Below are 20181 nucleotides of genomic sequence, written 5' to 3' on the forward strand. Positions count from 1 at the left end.
TGCCACTCTGCCGACCCCCTGAGAACCATCGCCAGTGGCTCTATGGCCAGCGCAAACAGCAGCGGCGACAGCGGGCACCCCTGCCTCGTACCCCTGTGTAAGTCAAAGCTTCGTGAGCTCATATCATTCGTCCTCACCCTCGCCCTTGGTGTCACATACAGCAACTGCACCCATGTCACAAATCTTGGCCCAAACCCAAACCTTCCCAAAACTTCAAACAAGTACCGTCACTCCACCCAATCAAATGCTTTCTCCGCGTCCATGGACACAGCCCCCTCCGGTACCATAGCCCCCGAAGGATTCATCACCATATTCAATAGTCGTCTTATATTACTTGCGAGCTGCCTGCCCTTCACGAAGCGTGTTTGATCTTCTGCAACCACCCCTGGGACACAATCCTCCATCCTCCCCGCCAACAACTTAGCCAATACTTTCACATCCCATGTTCAATAGTCATATGGGTCTACACAACCCACATTCCACCGGAGCCTTCCATTTTTTGGGGATTAGTGTGATTACTGCCTGCATCATCGTCTCTGGCAACTCCCCCTTCTCCAATGCTTCATTAAAAGCCCCCAACAGATGTGGTGCCAGGTCCGCCGCAAATTCCTGATAAATTTCCGCCGGGTACCCATCCGGCCCAGGGGCCTTGCCCGACTTCATACCCCTGATACTATCCAGCACCTCCCTCAGCCACAGGGGCTCCTCCAATGCCTGCCTCTTTGCTTCCTCCACCTGGGGAAATTCCAGCTCGTCCAGAAACCGCCCCATGTCCCCCTCCCTTCCTCCTGGGTCTGCCTCATGAAGTCCCTGGTAAAACTCTCTAAATGCCTCATTTATTTTCCCTGGCTCTGACACCACATCCCCAGCCCCATTCCGGATTTACAATATTTCCCTGGATGCAGCTTGCCTCCGCAGCTGGTGCGCCAGCATGCGGCTCGCCTTCTCCCCATATTTGTATTCCACCCCTCTTGCCCAACGCAGTTGACCTACCGCCCTCCCCGTTGTCAGCCTGTCAAAGTGCCCCTGCAACTTTTTCCTCCTCGCCAATCCCTACACGGTGGACACCCTCGAATATTCCCTGTCCACCTCCACTATCTCGCTCACCAGACGGTCATGTTCCGCCCTCCTTTCCTTATTCGCACAAACTGTAAATGAGATCATTTCTCCCCGGACCACTGCCTTCAGTGCATCCCAAAAAATGCCCGCCGACACCTCCCCATTCTGATTGAACTCCACATAATCCCTTATCACAAAAACCTCCAGCCGCTAACAAGCCCGAGTCAAACCTCCACCCCGGCCTCTGCTCTCGTCCCGTACTGAACCAAATATTCAGCCAGTGGGGTGCATGGTCCGAGATAACTATCCCCGAATACTCTGCCCCCTCCACCCCAACCAAAATCTCCTGACTCACTACAAAGTAATCAATCCTCGAATACACCTTATAGACGTGTGAAAAGAAGGAATACTCCCTTCCCTCTGGGTTCGGAAAGCGCCATAGATCCACCAGACACATCCTCTCCACAAACCCCCCCCCGCTCCCTTGCCATTCGTACCCTACCCATCGACCTGGGGCTCGATCTATCCACCCTCGGCTCCACGACACAGTTAAAATCTCCTCCCATGATCAGGTGTGCCCTTCCTTAACAGGAAGTGGTTCCACTCCCTGAACGTTCAACTTGTGTGCGGCCACAGTCTCAAAATCATGCACAGGTGTGCACGCGTGCCCAGGTGTATGCGCGACAGCTACATCCTGGTGCAGGCAGATGTCCCCAGCATCTTCGAGGGACACTCCAGGATGACCGGTTGGCTCTTGGGGAGTAAAGATACCCACTTAGGTCCTGGCTAATGACACCAGTGTGGAGGCTGGTGACCGATGTGGAGACCCACCATAATGAGGCGCATGTGGCCACACAGGCTGTAATTGATTGGTGTATCCAACTGCTTAATGCGGTTCCAATGCCTCGCCTGCTGTAGTGGTGCACTGCAGTACACTCCTCGGAGGGTTGCCCGCTTTGTGGTGGTCTACTGAGCCCTCCACAACCTGGCACAGTAGCGTGACAATGTGCTGGAGGAGGAGGAATTTCCTCATCAGAAGAGGAGGAGCCAGATCAGGAGGGGCTGGAGAATGAGCCCAGGGAGGACCCACCAGAGCAGCCGGAGGGTGGAGGACAGGCGGCAGCGGGGGTCTAACATGTCTGCGGGGCCAGAAGGACCCTCCTCTTTGCCCGCTTCTCATAGGAGGTGGCTTCGTCCGTTATCTCATCCCCCTCCCTATCCCACCCACTGTCCCCCCTCCCCCACCCATTGGCTGCCCTGTGGCTGACCCTCCTACCCCCTCAGGGGAACAGGGTATCCCATCTGGACTCCACCATGTCCAACAATCTAGCCAGTTTGACATCTCCAAATCGTGGAGCTGGTCTGCATAGTGGCATGGCTACGAACTGTCTGGGGTTTGCTCTGTGGGATCGGTTCAACAGCGGCTGCCCCTCATTAGCGGGGATCTGCCAGTCCAGGCACGGTCCAGGTGAATCGGCTGGTGGGACCGTCATTTCTGACGTGAAGCCTGTGGGCATCATTACCAGCCCTAAAGGGCATTAGATAGTTGTCTCGTCGGGTCAGTTGTCAGGAAGCACTGGCAATTCCCGCTCGCTACCACACTTGGAAACTTCTCTGTTCGATCGTGCCCATAGAAACTAGCAATGGGGAATTATGCTGACAAACCTACTGGTATACAATAGATAAGGAAGAACCAATGGATGTGGATTTTCAGAAGGCTTTCGACAAAGTCCCATATAAGAGGTTAGACTGTAAAATTTAAGCATATGGGATTGGGGTTAATATATTAGAATGGATTGAGAATTGGTTAGCAGATAGGAAACAGAGTAAGAATAAATGGGATTTTTATGGAGCAGCAGGCAATGACTGGTCGGGTACCACAGGGATCATTGTTTGGGCCCCAGCTATTCATAGTATATATAAATGGTTTGGATGAGGGAACAAAATGACCCATGATCATATTGAATGGTAGACCAGTCTTGAGGGGCTGAATGGCCTGTTCCTGCTTCTGTTTTCTTTGTTTCTATGAGATAAAAAATGGGGATGTTCGCTGATGATTGCACAATGTGCAGTATCATTCTGAGTACTCCTCAGATACTGAAACAGTCCATTCCAAATGCAGCAGGACCTGGACAATATCCAGGCTGAGAAGTGGCAAAAACATTCACGCCACACAAGTGCCAGGCAATGACCGTTTTGAACAAAAGAGAATCTAACCATCGCCCCTTGACATTCCATAACATCCTAGGGGTTACCATTGACCAGAAAATGAACTAGAGAAGGTATAGAGGCTGGGAATCCTGAAGCGAGTAACTCACTTGTTTACCATCTGCAAGGCACAAGTCAAGAGTGTGCGAGAATAGTCTCCACTTCACTGCCACAGAAAGCAGTTGAGGCCAAATGTTTTCCAGGAGGAGCTAGATATAACTCTTGGGGCTAAACGGATCAAAGGATATGGTGGGAAAGGCGGGGGCAGAAACAAAGCCCAAAGATCAGCCATGATCATGTTGCATGACGGGACAAGCTCAAAGAACCAAATGGTCTTTTTTCTCTGTTTCTATACAGGTCAAGTAGGACAAGAAGGGAACTTTTGCATTTGTCAGTCTCATGTAAGGCGACGCGGTGGCAGTGATTAGCTAACCCAGGGATCCGGGTTTGATTCCAACCTTGGTGACTGTGTGGAGTTTTCACATTCTCCCCCTCTCTGAGTGGGTTTCCTTGGGTGCTCTGGTATCCTCCCACAGTCCAAAGATGTGCAGGTTAGGTGGATTGGCCATGCTAAACTGTGCCTTAATATCCAAAAGGTTAATTGGGGTTACGGGGATAGGGTGAGGCATGGGCCTAGGAAGGGTGCACTTTCTGAGGGTCAGTACAGACTCTATGGCCTCCTCCTGCACCGTAGGGATTCTATGATTTCTATACTAATTTAATTTGTCTAATTTAATTTAATAAGAACTCTTTCACAAATGTGGTAGGGGCAGAAACCTGATTGGAGGGACCAGGAAAGATGGAAACCTATTTGCAATGCTTAATGGTATTTGAGAAGAAAGGGAGATTGGAGATCGGATGCTAGTTTGCAAAGAGAGAGGGATCAAGGGTTGTATTTTCATGGAGAGGGGTTATAACAGCAGATTTAAAAGGAGAGAGGGACAAAGCTGAAGAGGACAACCATTTACAATAAAGGCTATCATGGGGGCCAGGAGTGGGAAGCTGGATGATCAGCAATTTAATGGGAAACGGATCAAGGCAATAGAGGTGGGTCTCATACAGATGAAAGTAGCTAACTCCTCCCATCTTCTCAAACATGGATGTGTAGGCTGTCTCCACTGCCTCCACATGGGAGCAATGCTCTCAAATCATTAAACTTTAAACCATTTGGACTTTGATACAATACCTGGGTCTCTAAATTGATGGAGGGCATTTCTCCCCACTCTGCAGAGGAACAATTCTTCAGATTAATTCTCTCTGTGCTGTAATTGAGATGCAGGATGGAATTAATGAAGACATTGGAGCCATTTGGTTCTGAAGTGCCCGTGAGGCATTGAAGTTGATTCTTCTTCAAAAACTGCCCTTTGATGTGAAGGCCAGAGGAGCTTGTTTAGCTATCCGCACACTGACATTTTGGCCTCCTGCTTAATTAAGTTCCCCGGCCCACCACACTTCTGGTTATAATGATTCCTCCCAATATCCACGCCGTCTCAAAAGGGCAACATCACTTTTCAGCAAGATGGCAGAAGTTGCAGCATTTCAAAAGGCCTTCTTTCCAAAATGTCCTCTGAGGTATTGCTTTCAGAAGAGAGCTCTTAAAGGGACCATGAAAACACATCCCCCCCCCCCCCAACTTCAACGACAGGTGAACTGGCCTCTCTAGCCTCAACTGAAGCAGCAGATTGAACAGAAATGTGAGTCTCTCGCTCCCCCTTGACTGAACTAGGTTAAAGGAGTATTTACGATGCTCGCTGCACTTGTCAACTCCACATCGGGGGTCACCACCCCCTCCATTCCTCAGGTGGTCGAAGTGCTTTTTGATGATCTTTCCATTCACATCGATCACATGAGACGCTGGCCCTGACTGGGCCACAACCTGTCTTTCCAACCGAGGAGAACCGGCAGCGAGATTTCATTCCAAATCCGGGTCTCTCACACAGAACGACCTGTTACCCTCTGCTCTGACTGCCCTCCCCGCCAACTTTGGAATTACAAGGTTCAATCGGGTTCTCATTCAATGGCCCTTGAGCAGCTCAGTTGGTGTGACACCTGTGGTTGAATGAGGGGTTGAGTTGTACAACAAAAAATTAGTCAGCCTCTGGCGAAGTGCTTTTTCATGGTATTTTTGAAAGTCTGAACTGCCCTCTCAGCCAGGCCGTTTGACGCTGGGTGGTCGGGTGCTGTCAGCGTGTGTTGTATGCTATTTGCTCTTGCAAAATACTGCAAATACTTTCCGGTGAAGGGTGTGCCATTATCTGAAACAATTGACTCGGAAGCCCATGAATGGCAAACACTAAGCGCAAGGCATCTATCATGGCCGTTGAGGTATTGGTCCTCATCGCCTGGAAGGATAACTACTTTTATTGGGCATCTACCAGCACCAAAAACATCTTGCCCAGGACCGGGCCCGCATAATCAACAGGGACCCTGGTCCACAGGCAACCTGACTATTCCCAAGGGTGAAGTGTGGCGGAAGGCAGCAAAGATTGCTGATTTTGTCAAGGGTGGCACCGTTGTACTCATTCTTCAATAGTTTTGTCTATGCCTGGCCACCAGATGTAACTCCGTGCCAACTTCTTCATCTTTGTCTGCCCTGGGTGGACATTGTGTAACTCTTGAAGGAGGGCCGCCCTTGCCTGACGCAGGATGACAACCCATGATCCCCACAGGATCATTCTATCTTCACATGTCAACTTGTCCTGATGAGTGAAGTCGGGCCTCAACTGTTCAAACTTCTCGTAACATCAGTCAGACTGCATCATTCGTTTGACCTTTGGAAGAATGGGGTCTCTTTGGGTCTGGCTGCGGAAGTGTCCTGAAAAAACTGGCAGGGTGTCTAGGGAGCTTAGGGCTAGAATGATCTCCTCAGATACTAATGGTGGCGGAGAGCTCTTGCGTAGGGCCAGGCGATGTAATACATCCGCATTAACAATTTGCGTCCCAGGCTGGTGCTGAAAACCATAGTTGTAAGCAACCAACAGGGCCTGACACTGCAATCTTGTCAAGGCTATGAGTGGCATGGGCTTATCTTCCCTTAACAGGCTCAGTAATGGCTTGTGGTCAGTCACTATGTCAAAATATTGACCGTACACATACTGGTTGAACTGCATCACACCGAATATAACCACAAAACCTTCCTTCTCAACCGGGGCGGAATTTGGTTCTGCTTCAGAAAGGGTCCTTGAGGCAAAGGTGATAGTTACCATCTGCAGTGATCTGCATGTCTGTATGTACACAAGGGGTTAATGTATAGACATAACAGCTAAGTAATTAATCACTAGAGGACAGCACTAGAGATGGGTATAAAAAAACAGACTCAAGCCAAGATCTGTCTCTTTGTAAGGACAGTGACTTGTAACCAGAGACAGATAGAGACAGCTCAGTGCAGATGTAGTTAATCACAAGTATTTTTTATTCAATCTTGTTGATATAACATCTATGAAAAAATGAAATGAAAAATGAAAATCGCTTATTGTCACAAGTAGGCTTCAATGAAGTTACTGTGAAAAGCCCCTAGTCGCCACATCCAGCACCTGTCCGGGGAGGCTGGTATGGGAATCGAACTGTGCTGCTGGCCTGCTTGGTCAGCTTTAAAAGCCAGCGATTGAGCTCAGTGAGCTAAACCAGCCCCTAGTTTAAGTATTGGAGAAAGAACAAACTCACAGTTTATTTTTTAACGTTACTCAATAAAGTACTTGCTCTAATTGGATGACTACGAATGTTAATCAACATTGTGTTAACAACTGGTGTAATGGTGCTAACGTTGTGGCTAGATTCAAAATAAACCTTCTATAGTAATTGACCATACCAAGGAAAGACTTAAGCTCGCTGACATTTTTGGGTGCAGGGACATCTCATTTGGCGTTGACCTTTTCTTCCACTGGATGAAACCCTGTCGCATCAACAGGGTCTAGGGTAGGGAGGAAGACAGTGAGGGAATGAGGGTGCAGTGACATAGGAAAGGGCTTCATTGTAGCCTCAGGGGACCTGTGGTTAGGTGGAAGAGGTGTGCCTCTATACAACGATCATGGGAGACAGGTGGTGCGAAAGGACAGAGTCACTGCTCTCTACGATGACGTCCCGGGAGTTGAACTCGGGATAGAAACATAGAAAATAGTAATAGGAGGAAGCCACTCAGCCTTTAGGGCCTGCTCTGGCATTCATTATGATCATGGCTGATCATCCATATCCTTTGTAATCCTTCGCCCTAAGTGCTATATCTAACTGCTTCTTGAAAATATACAATGTTTTGGCCTCAACTACTTCCTATGGTAATAAATTCCACCGTCTCACCACTCTCTGGGTAAAGAAATGTCTCCTCATCTCTGTCTTAAAGGTCTACTCCATATCTTCAGACCGTGACCACTGGTTCTGGACTCACCCACCGTCGGGAACATCCTTCCTGCATCCTGTCTTGTCCTATTAGAACTTTATAGATTTCTATGAGATCCCCTCTCATTCTTCTGAACTCCAGCGAATACAATCCTAACCGATTCAATCTTTGCTCATACATCAGTCCCACCACCTCAGGAATCTGTCTGATAAACCTTCACTGTACTTCCTCTGGAGCAAGAACATCCTTCCTCAGATAAGGAAACAAAAACTGCATACAATATTCCAGATGTGACCTCACCAGAACGCTGAATAATTACAGCAAGACATCCCTGCTTCTGTACTCGACGACTCTTGCAATGAAGCCCAACATTCAATTTGCTTCCTTTACTGCCTGCTATACCTGTATGCTTGCCTTCAGTGACTGGTACCATTCACCAGTATCAGTGAATGGGTGGCACAGTGGTTGGCACTGTTTCTTCACAGCGCCAGGGATCCAGGTTCCATTCCCAGCTTGGGTCACTGTCTGTGAGGACTCTGCACGTTCTCCCCGTGTCTGCGTGGGTTTCCTCCGGGTGCTCCGGTTTCCTCCCAAAAGTCCCGAAAGACGTGCTTGTTAGGTGCATTGGACATTCTGAATTCTCCCTCAGTGCACCCGAACAGGTTTCGGAGTGTGGCAACTAGGGGATTTTCACAGTAACTTCATTGCAGCCTACTTGTGACACTAATAAAGATTATTATTATTCATGTATGAGGACACCCAGGTCTCGTTGCACATTTCCCTCTCCTAATTTATGACCATTCAGAAAATAGTCTGCCATCTCATTTTTGCTACCAAAGTGGATAACCTCGCATTTATCCACATTATACTGCATCTGCCATTCATTTGTCCACTCACTCAACTTGTCCAAATCACACCAAAGGATCTCTGAATCCTCCTCAGAGCTCACCTTCCCACTCAACTTGGTGTCATCTTCAAATTTGGAGATGTGCGGGATTCTCCGTTTCCTGACGCCAATTTCGCAATCGGCGTCGGGCGGAAAATCATTTTTTGCGACCGAATCAGGGGGTCGCCTGTTTTACACAGGTTGCTCATGCTCTGTCCCCTCCAAAACACATCATTGTGACCCACGTCGCAAGCCGCACGCCGTGGGGGCGGCCTCAGGACGTCACCTGAAGACCATCCCCCAAAGCTCGCCCCTGATAGGCCGTGTTCCCGACCGCGCGGTTGACATGTGGTTTCAGCAGTCGGCAACACGGCGTGGCAGCTGCGGACTGTGTCCAGCGCTGCCACAGTTGGGCGGGAACTGTGTGGCTGGCCGGGGGGATGGTGGGGAGTGGCCAGGAGGTGGCGAGAGGGTGTCCGGGGGGCACTACCTGGCAGATCGGTCCACACATGGCTGGCGCCATGTCGTACGCTGCAGGCCATCGCCGTGCACATGCCCGGTAATTCTCTGACCGTTTATTTCGTGGAGGACGGGCGTTTTATGTGGCGCAGCTGCTAGCCCCTCACCAGTCGGAGATTCTGTAAAACGCCATGGATCCTCCGGACATAGCCCCAAAATCAGAGAATCCAGCCCATTTTATTTTGTTCCCCCATAAATATATAATATGAATAGCTGGGGTTCTAGCATCAATCTCTGCAGTTCCCCACTAGTCACTGCTCACCAATTTGACAAAGACCGGTTTATTCTTCCTCTTTGTTTCTTCTCTACCAACCAGTTTTCTATCCATCTCAATACACTACCCCTAATCCCATGCGTTTTATGCAAGGTGAAGGCTCAGAGGGGAGAGAAGGCAAACGGAGGGTGATGGTTATAGATGCAAGTGTAACGGGGGAGGTTCAAGGGTGACAGAGGGGAGAGGAAACATTATATACGGTGGGTCAAGAATGAAGGGGATGGGAAGGACTTTGTTGGATGATGCGTTGGAGCGAATCTCAAATGTCACGCCATTTTGGGATTCTCAGCTATGCATCACTGTCATTCCGAAACTGCTTTCACTCAAACTGGGAGGAGGGACTTTTTGGATAGGTGGAGTTCAATGTCAGAAAAATTGTCCACTAAAGGGACACCTTAATGATCGTAAGGAAACTGTTTGACAACAATATTCAGTTATGTTCTCTCCATGATGAAGCCCACACAACAGCAGGTTTGCTCCCTGACTCATGGGTCTCATTACATCAAGATCCAAGGTGTACATCAAGGTGTGAAGCTGCCTTTAATTCTGTGTCATTTGCCATCTGCTGTCAGAGGCAAGTATGAAGGGAAAGAGGGAAGTAAATGTCTCCAAGGAGCATGGTTGGCGGATAACAGAAAACTCCTGACTCCAAAACTCTAGCCTCCTGGGTGAATGGTCATGGCTGACAAAGGTATGCTGCCATGGCAAGACTCTCTCAATAGACTCTCAAGACTAGTGGGGGCCAGCAGAATAGTGTCTGGCAGGATTCTCACACATGGCTCTCATCATTCCAGTCAAAGAGAAATTTCTCATTGCACAGTCATGGAGGAATGTGAGGAATACTCATCTCCGTTCTTCCAGAATATTCTTCACTTAGAATGGATGAGGTGGGAATGCCATGTCTAGAAGGAAGCCAGGCACAAGACTGGTTTGCTGGATCTGAGAGAGAAGCAAACATGGAATATATTCAACGGGTTGATTGCCGCAATTAGTTCCCAGATCAACTGAGGACTAGATGATGCATGCTCAGCAACCCTGCCTTTCTACTAGTTCTCGTCCAGATGTTGATGAGGGGGGACCAGTGCAGGTTGCCGCAGGACTAGGGAGGGTAATGGCCAGAACAGCAAGGTTCAGTGAGGTCTCAAAAGAGACTGGATTCTGGCAACCAGAGGTCAATGTATCTACTAGCTTCTCCACAATGATCTTTGGCCACAACTAATACTGGTAGCATTAAAGATGACCACCACAAACTTCTTTGCCAGTGGCTGCTTCCTAGACTCCACTGGGGACCTGTGTGGCATCTCTTAGTGACACACAAGGGCAGTGACAGATCCCCTGATCAGGAGAGTGCGGCAATTTTCCATTTATGCCTGGATCCCAAAAGCCAGGTTGCAAGGGTGTGTTTTGTAGAAATCATAGTATTCCAACAAGAGCAAGGGGCTATTGGGTGCACACATATGCCCTTGAGAGAACCCTGGCTCCAGCTAGTCACATTCATCAATAGAAAAAGATTCCACTTTTTGAATGTGAAGCGAATGTGTGATCACAGAAGGCAAATCCTGCATGTTTGTGCTCAGATCCCAAGGATATCTCACAATGCCTACATTCTGACCCATCCCGTAGACAGAGTCTAGCCTTCAGTCCAGACTGTGCATGCTCTCTGGCATATCTGCATGATGGTCGCCTACCTATCTGCATCTCCTTCAGGTCTCTTAGGGCTGAGTCCAGGGTCTCGTCATCTGAATGTGGGATGAATGTGACTAGCTGGAGCCAGGGTTCTCTCAAGGGCATATGTGTGCACCCAATATCCCCTTGCTCTTGTTGGAATACTATGATTTCTACAAAACACACCCTTGCAACCTGGCTTTTGGGATCCAGGCATAAATGGAAAATTGCCGCACTCTCCTGATCGGGGGATCTGTCACCGCCCTTGTGTGTCACTAAGAGATGCCACACAGGTCCCCAGTGGAGTCTAGGAAGCAGCCACTGGCAAAGAAGTTTGTGGTGGTCATCTTTAATGCTACCAGTATTAGTTGTGGCCAAAGATCATTGTGGAGAAGCTAGTAGATACATGTCAGAGGTTTTTGTAGCACCTCACCAATTGCAGGGCTGGCTCCTTGGGGACAAAGGTGACCCTGAGAAGACCTGGCCGATGATACCAGTTCGCTGTCTGCACAGTGAAGCTGAGGAGAATTACAATGCCGCACATGCCTCCACAAGGTCACGACTAAACAGGCTATAGGCCTCCTAAATCCAAGGTTCGTATGTTTGCATTGTTTAGGCAGGGCAGTCCACTCACCACAGAAAGTGTGCCAGATCATTGTTGTCTGCTGCACTTCGCGCAACCTTGAACTATAAAAGGAGAATGTCTTGCCTGAGGGAAACATGGAGGACTGAATTGTCTCCTCCTCATCTGAGGAAGGGGCAGTGCTCCAAAAGCTAGTGATTCGAAACAAACCTGTTGGACTTTAACCTGGTGTTGTAAGACTTCTTACTGATGATGAGGACAGTGTTGGGGGGGACCAGGATACTGCAGAGCCACATGCAGTGGCCATTGCAAGGGTATGATTTTTCAGAAAGGCCTGTGACAATCTGATAGCTAATAGATTCCAGGCATAAGAAACTATCAAAACATTTCCTTCACTATTTGGTTTTCTACCCTCTGCTGACTGGAAAGCCCCAGCTCCTTTTTGGTTTCAGACATTGCACTTTTCTCTAATGTACCTTGATTCAAAATAATTATACTGTATTGCACTATTTAACATTGGCCCTATGGTGGTTTGATCCTTTGCATTCACCAAACTGTGCTGATGTACAGAACCATGGCTCTAAATGCAAACAGTATTCACGCAACCGGCAAAGCACTTCATTTTCCCATGACCTTGGGCACCTGTAAGTAGAATTGTGATTCTTCCCATGCTCTCACAAAGTTTGTGTGCATGATAACTTGGAAGCAATATCAAATCTAACCTCAGCAGGGATGCACTCATGACACCCTCACACCTGCTCCTAGTGGCTAGCAGACCTAGCAGAGAGCTCTTTAAGGCAGCACCAGATAGATGGATCCACAGGGAGGAGCAGCATGAAAACACCATTTGACCCCCTCAAGATTGCTCCTCATGCAGATTGATGAGGGAAGATCATGTTGCTTCCCTCAATCACCACTCGCCCATAGTAAACCCACAGCACTTGATATCTTCATCATCCTGAAAAGTATCAAAGTAACTTTGAAGTCCACTCAATGACAATGCCTCAACTACGCTATGGGGTGTGGATAATCAACCACTCATGATTCTATAACTGCAGAGTGTCCTACAAACCACAGTCCTCAATGGCCTCAATATTGGTGCAAAGCTTTTCTGGACACCCCAGTCAAAGTAAACCACTTTGCTACAGAGCCCTGTTAGAGCTGCTGATGCTTCACATGGATAGCTTCACATTCCTCAGCACAACCCAGCTCACAGGCCTATTTTATTCTCTCTCACTTCATGGACTAAGTCCCTGGTTTTTCAATGCAGTGCACTGCATTTAGGTTGCAAACTCTTTATCTGCAACCCTTGATAAGGAGATGAACAGGCCAAACAAATCTCCATGTGAGGTATGACAAAGGTTTCAGCCAACTTTGCACAGACATTTCTTAAATCTGACACTTAGTCCCTCTGGCAATCAAGGCTAACTTACCCATTGTCTCCTTACTTGAAGCTTTCACCTGCATGTGAGCTCAAAATGTCAAATCACTAAGGAAGACCATTAACGATTGGATGTGCCCCGCCACAGCTTTCTCTAAACATGTATGGATTTGATTTGCTATTGTTATCAAGACATTGTAGAACTTCAGTCTTTCAACACTGAAACTGTACCTACTGTGTTCCATGCCACCCACATAACCTGCGGGATTCTCCGTCGGCGGGATCCTCCGCCCCACCGGCAGCACACCCATGCCCGCGTATTCCCTGATGGCATGGGGTGGCCGACAATGGGAAACCCCATTGGTCGGCTGCTGCCGACGGGAGCATGCCGTACCGGAAAACGGAGCTTGTGGGACGGAGAATCCCTCCCAACATGGTTCACTCCTCCTAAGTACACCAGGACAACAGCCGCAGAAGATGCAATGACCTTGCTGAACACAGAACACAGTTTCAGAGCTCAGACCATGGTGAGCTGCAAATAATGGCTTGCACAATGTGTGCCAATGCCTCATACGCACAAATGATGGCCAGTATTTAATCATGCACATGTGGGATTATTCAATAATCACAATAGTGATAATTATCACTATAGTACTCAAGGTCCGAGTGCATATCTGGCAGCCACTGCATCTTCTGCTGATGGCCGCCACCATTTCTATGGAGGCAGCCAAACGATTGCATGCCAGAACAACAACAGACAGAACGTAGGCAGAATCTAGCCTTCAGTCCAGACTGTGCATGCTCTCTGGCATATCTGCATGATGGTCGCCTACCTATCTGCATCTCCTTCAGGTCTCTTAGGGCTGAGTCCAGGGTCTCGTCATCTGATTGGGGCTGAACAAAGGCATGGTCTCCAGCAGTCCTCTGAGTGCCAGAGACCATGGCTGACACTTCCTCTGCCAGCTGTGGATTTGGATCTGTAATGTGCTCAACACACCATAGGAACAGCTACCGAGGTGAATGTATCTGTGCTGTTGGAGGGTGGAGATGAACAAAGTGGCAGTGTATTCCCCGAGGCTTTTGAGATATCCTCCTCAGAGATGGGGTTGGAGAGGGAGCTGGGGCTGGTCTCTGTTGTGGGACCCACCCTTTTCTTGCTACAGTAGTACCTGGAATGGTAAAAAAAAAATTAGTGGATGCCTAAACATGTTGCTTAACTAAAGCAATATGTTACTCTGTAGGCATATCTAACAGTTGCCTGCAGCATCGGCATGGTTCTGCTCCTTCCATGCTACCTTGATAGCCTGCTCCTCAATAGGGGTGAGGACACAAATGTCCTGAGTGCGACCTTCAGTCTTGTTCCGTTCACTATTATTGGATGTTATTATCCTGCAGCCAGACAGAAGGCTTGGTCGTCATCTCTATGGTGCATAATCAGTTTCGGAGCACGTATGCCTATGGTACCTGCTCAGCCTTCCCCAATAAGTGATTAAGAAGCAGGATGTCCTGAAATTCATATGAGATTGAGAGCATGACGCGGCTGCCACATATTCGGTGCAGGTGACCCATCTGCTGGTGAGCGCTGCAACCCAGATTCCTGTGTCCTGCGCACTCGCACACTTAGACTACTTGATGTCCTTATGAGTCTATTAGTTTGCATTGAGCGGATTGTGCACTCACCCTGTCTTAGTTCAGCAAATCATTCATCCTCTTTCCGCACTGCAGGATGGTTCTTTGGTGGGCCCCACAGGCATTAACCTACGCTGCAGCCTCATCCCAGGGTGCTATAGTCAGATAGGAGGACCTCCTGCTGCAACCCTGGCGAGCTCCAGCCCACACCGATCATGAGATTCAGTGAGCTCCTTATATGCAATGTGAGGAGCTAAACAGTGCAAGATCACACAGGGTCAGCCTCACATTGGGAATTCATTCCCACCAAACCTAGACTTCAAATCGGAAGATTCTGGCCTAGGAATTAGAAGCAGTAGATTGAATGTCCATGTGCATAAAGACCAATGCACAACTGCAAAAAGATAATCAAAGACAAATGTAATGTTAATTTTCATGTTAAGTGGGTGGGGGTGGATTACCAAAGAACACAAAAGAACAGGGGTGTATTCCAAATTGGGGGGAGTTAATGCTACACTTATATAAAGCTCTGGTTAGAACTCACCTGCATTCAGTTGAGGCATCATATCTCAGAAAAGATATACTGGCCTTGGACTGGATGCAGTGCAAATTCACCAGAATTATGTCAGGGCTTGTGAGATTAAATTAGGAAGATAATTTGCATAAACTGGTCTTGTATTTTCTTGGGTATATAAAATTGAGGAGTAATCTAAATGATTTAAAATTATGAAACATTCACAAGGCAGAAACAGAGAAGTTACTTCCTCTGATGAGGAATTCCAGAATAGAGGGATCACTTTCAGGTGAGGGTTGAAAATGTCAATGACACAGTGCTGCCTTATGGCCTTTGACACAACATAATTGAAATACTTCAGCACAATGGCCTACATTTTCACCACAATGGAGAGCCTCTGCATGTATGTTTCATGGAGGCAGTCAACCATTTAACTCATCAGCTGCCTCCACTCAAGTGAGCCTTTGATAGCCTTGTAGTGTGAGACCAAAAGTGTGCAGGTTAGACATGATAAGAACTTTCTGACTTCATTTGTATAGCCAGGATCTGGTCAGAGGTCATCTTGTGGGGTAGGTCAGGTGTCTTCTAACTTTGATAAGGTGCCCTTTGACATTTCTAAAAGTAGGTACATATGTGTGTACAAAGTGCATAAACCTCTTCCTGTCAAGCTCATTGGAATAGTCAACAGACCTGTCAGAGGTACCTGTCAGAACTATCAGAAGCACCAGTCAAAATGAGCTTTCAACCGTGTCAAGAGAACTTATCAAGAGAACCTGTCAAAGGGACCTGGTCAAAAATGTCAAAAGAGCCTTTCCAAAGTGTCAAATGGAACTGTCAAAAGCAACTGTCAAAGAGTGCTGTCAAGGCATTTAAAAGTCCTGCCGTTTAAATCTTTGCGGTCGGGGGGGGGGGGGGGGGGGGGGGTTTAAAAAAAACATTGCTTGTTATTTCACTCTTTGTTGACATAAGCTTGAGGGTTTCCATGACTGGATTAGTGCTGCATGACTATTTCACACCCACTCATTATCACACAAGGATACCTTCCATTTTGCAGTTTCATTGACAACTACATGTGGTTATATACTCTTTGGAGGAGGACTATGAATTCCAATATTTTGTTGTCATTAGGGATTGAGCACTTGAAATAAATGTTTGTTGTAAATACTTTATTTAGTTGAAGGAATATAAATGTAATAAATGTTTTTATGAACGTTTTATTCAATATCATGAAACCAGGAATAGGCACTTAAAATAAAGTTCTATAAAATAAGGTTTTAGTGCATTTCTGCATGAATCCTAAGTTCTTCCCATGGTGGAGACTGGGTGAGTTGGCATGAGTAAAGGGTGATGGGAGGTATGAGTTGGTATTAAGTTGGCTTGGAACTGTAAAGGGCCATGGGGCTGGGTGGATTGACATAGAACATAGAAAAGTACAGCACAGAACAGGCCCTTCGGCCCTCAATGTTGTGCCGAGCCATGATCACCCTACTCAAACCCACATATCCACCCTATACCCGTAATCCAACAACCCCCCCCCCTTAACCTTACTTTTATTAGGACACTACGGGCAATTTAGCATGGCCAATCCACCTAACCCACACATCTTTGGACTGTGAGAGGAAACCGGAGCACCCGGAGGAAACCCACGCACACAGGGGGAGGACGTGCAGACTCCACACAGACAGTGACCAAGCCGGGAATCGAACCTGGGACCCTGGAGCTGTGAAGCATTTATGCTAACCACCATGCTACCCTGCTGCCCCTACCCTGCTGCCCCTACCCTGCTGCCAACATATGTTGGCTTGGATGGTATGATAAGCCATGGAGGTGGGTGGAGTGGCATAGATTGCATGGGGGCATGAGGTGGCATGGGTTGGCAAGGATGGGGCATGAAAATCTGAGGGGGGTGAGGGATAAGGGCTGATGGGGAAAGTTTCATGTTTTATTATTATTTTTAGATTTGGGCATAGTGCTGGAACCCCGAGGCAGACCCTCTGGCCAACCACTGACTGCACCCTGCTGCCTCCTCAAGTCTTTCCAAAGTCACTGACCCCAACTTCTAATCCAGCACAGACCCGACTCACCCACCTCCCCCAGATGAAAAATGGGCGGGATTCTCCGACGCCGGGTCGGAGAATCGGCGGGAGGGGCAACGATTCACACGACGCTGCTCCGACGCCGGTCTGCCGATTATCTGCTCACTGGAGAATCTGCGCCATTGGCACGACGCAGCGCCAGTCGGCCGGCGATTCTCCCCGCGCGATGGACCAAGTGCCGCCGAGTCCCGCCGGCGCCGTTCTCATATGGTCCTACCTGGCAGGACCTCGCCGTTCATGTTGCGGGGGGTGGCCTGGTGGGGGGGAGGGGGTTCCGACATCCGGGGGGAGCCAGTGGCTTGGCCCGCAATCGGGGCCTACCGATCGGTGGGCGGGCTTATACTGGTGGGGGCCTATGTTCCTCCACGCCGGGCCCCTGTAGCTCTCCACCATGTTGCGTCAGGGTTGGCGCAGAGAAGGCAATCCACGCGCATGGGTGAGCCCGCGCCGGCTGTAGCACGCATGTGCAAACTCGCGTCAGCCGTAACGCGCATGTGCAGTCCCGCGGCACCCGTTCTGACACCAGGATTGGCAGCTGGAGCAGCGTGAGGCTGTCCAGTGCCATGCTGGCCCCCTCTGTGGCGCAGAATTGCTGATCCTCGTGGCCAGATAAACACTCCGGAGTATACGACGGCGTCAACACTTAACCCCAGGATCAGAGAATTCCGCCCATGATATCTGGGCGGACATTTTTAAAGGCCGGGTTTGTGGATTAAAAATCCAGCCCAAGTGAAGAAGAGGCAATTGCAAATGACAGGCTTGCTTAAAGTACTATTAATTGTTGCATGATATTGCAGGTTCCTTTTATTTGATGAGGTAATTAAGCTTAATTCTGTACTGCACCAACATGCTTGCGGTTAGCATTGACGATCATGAACAACTCAAGGGAGGCTCTCCTGGGACTGAGCAGTTGGACTTCATATAAAAAGGTCAATTTTCCTCCTGCAGAACATTTTCTGTTCTGGGTGGCACAGTGGTTAGCACAGCTGCCTCACAGCACCAGGGACCCGGGTTCGATTTCCGCTTGCGTCACTGTCTGTGTGGAGTCTGCACGTTCTCCCTGTGTCTGCGTGAGTTTCTTCCGGGTGCTCTGGTTTCCTCCCACAGTCCAAAAATGTGGGGGTTAGGTGGATTGGCCAAGCTAAATTTCCCGGTAGTTTCCGAAAAAGGGTGGGTAGGGTTACTGGGCCACGGGGATAAGGTGGAGATGTGAGCTTCAGTAAGGTGCTCTTTCCAAGGGCCGGTGCAGACTGGATGGGCTGAATGGCCTCCTTCTGCTCTGTAAATGTAATGAAATCTATGACATTTTATTTTACTTTTAAGACAATGGTGTTGGGGACCTTGCTGCAGTTTTATATCACTACTTTGCAACTCCCAATAAGGCAATCTCCTAATCAAAAGTATTTCTCATGCTTGGAGTATGTCCAAAATATTACCAAGAGACTTATCTTAAGTCCCTTAAAGATACTGGTGAAAGCAGTCATAGAAAACCTCACTTTCTGTGGGGCTAATCTTCAATTGGACAATCTAGGCTAATTTCAATAAGAATTACCTACCTTCAGTACCAGGACTAAAGAAATTTATGTTAGTAATAGTACTCATTGTTCAATCCAAACCAAACTTTTTTTCAGTTCACAAATGGTTGTAATGAGTTTTGGTCCTCCACCTAGAAATGTTCAGATTAGGGAAGCCAATACTCATTATTCTTTCATGTATCGAATTAGCAGAAATAGTTATCAAATACCTGTGTTTATATTTTATGTAGAGGTATGACTACTACGACAAAGGCATCATCAATAGTTATCTCCCTAACCAGAGTGCCATCGAGGATATGCCTGAGCTCATACAGATAAAGGAGAAAACTACATTTGAAGTTGAGAACGTCTGCAGCTACGTATCACCCATCCATACATCTTGCCCAGAGGTCAGTGTCATATTTTCCTTTATATGTGGTATTGTCAAAAATTAGAAAGACTTAATGCATTAATACTGTGGTAAGTGTTGTACGGTTGGTAGGTGGCTCACTAAGAGATCTAGAGGCTTGTCTGGTTGAAACAGTTCATTGTGAACACACAACTATGTACATATCTCCAAGGTTCGGCCCTGAACTCGTTGTTATCTTCATGTCCACTTCTCTCAGAGCCTCTCTACACACAAGTCCACCACCATGTGACTCTGTACTTCATAATGTGGACAGTACTGTTTCCCCAGTGTCACATTAACCCTTACTAACCCCAAAACACGCATACGACAGTAAGAGGCTGTTCTTTTACCATTGGAACCAAGTTCAATGCAGCTCATACATAAGGAATTAAGTCTTCATAAGAAGTGTTTTTGGTACAAGTCTCAATCTCGATTATTTCCATCCTTGAGTTCTGACTACTTTAATTATTTTTTAAAATTTAATTTAACCTGTGCTACTTTCCTTGGTTATTTCAGGTTTACGCTACATGTTTCTTAATCCAAATCCTTTGCTGTGGAATCTTGAACCAAAGTACTATTCAGAAATAGTTATTATAGTTGCTTGGCTGATTGCAATTAATTTGATATTTTGGAAGCACAAATCTGAATAGAAAAGCAGTGTTATTATAATGCATTGACATTGAAAGCCTGAAAACAAATGTGGTTTATTGTCCAGATTACTGCTTGTCACTGACCAGTCTTAAACCTCATTCAGTACCCTTTATTTTAACTGCAATAGAGGTATTGGAGTGAAGAATATTGACATTCCAATTGGGGTTTATTGAGAAAGCAGAAAAACTGAAGTTACATGGAATTTTGCATTGATTTTGATCATTACTGTGATTTTTTTTAACAACTATATGGGAACTAAACATGTTTCAGACGATTCCGGACAAATTCCACATGTGAGGCACTTACATAAGAAAAAATGAATTAGGACCAGTAGGCCACTCAGTCCCTCAAGCTTACTCTGCATTCAATAACATCAAGGCTGATCCAATTTAAACCACAATTTCACGTTCCTGCCTATCCCCGATAACCTTTCACCCCATTGCTTATCAAGAATCTATCT

At 47.5% G+C, this 20181-nt stretch overlaps 1 protein-coding gene across 4 annotated transcripts in view; it reads left to right on the forward strand.

Annotated features, from left to right (window-relative positions):
• Positions 1-20181, forward strand: part of dlg3 (discs, large homolog 3 (Drosophila)) — a 758334-nt gene that overhangs the window by 230451 nt on the left and 507702 nt on the right. For all 4 annotated transcript variants that reach the window (XM_038776233.1, XM_038776232.1, XM_038776230.1 and 1 more), the window contains one exon: positions 18913-19071. In XM_038776233.1, coding sequence (XP_038632161.1) covers positions 18913-19071 — 159 coding nt within the window. The remainder of the gene's footprint in view (positions 1-18912; positions 19072-20181) is intronic.

Source organism: Scyliorhinus canicula, chromosome 17 (assembly GCF_902713615.1).
Source record: "Scyliorhinus canicula chromosome 17, sScyCan1.1, whole genome shotgun sequence".
In the NCBI taxonomy this organism is placed as follows: domain Eukaryota; kingdom Metazoa; phylum Chordata; class Chondrichthyes; order Carcharhiniformes; family Scyliorhinidae; genus Scyliorhinus; species Scyliorhinus canicula.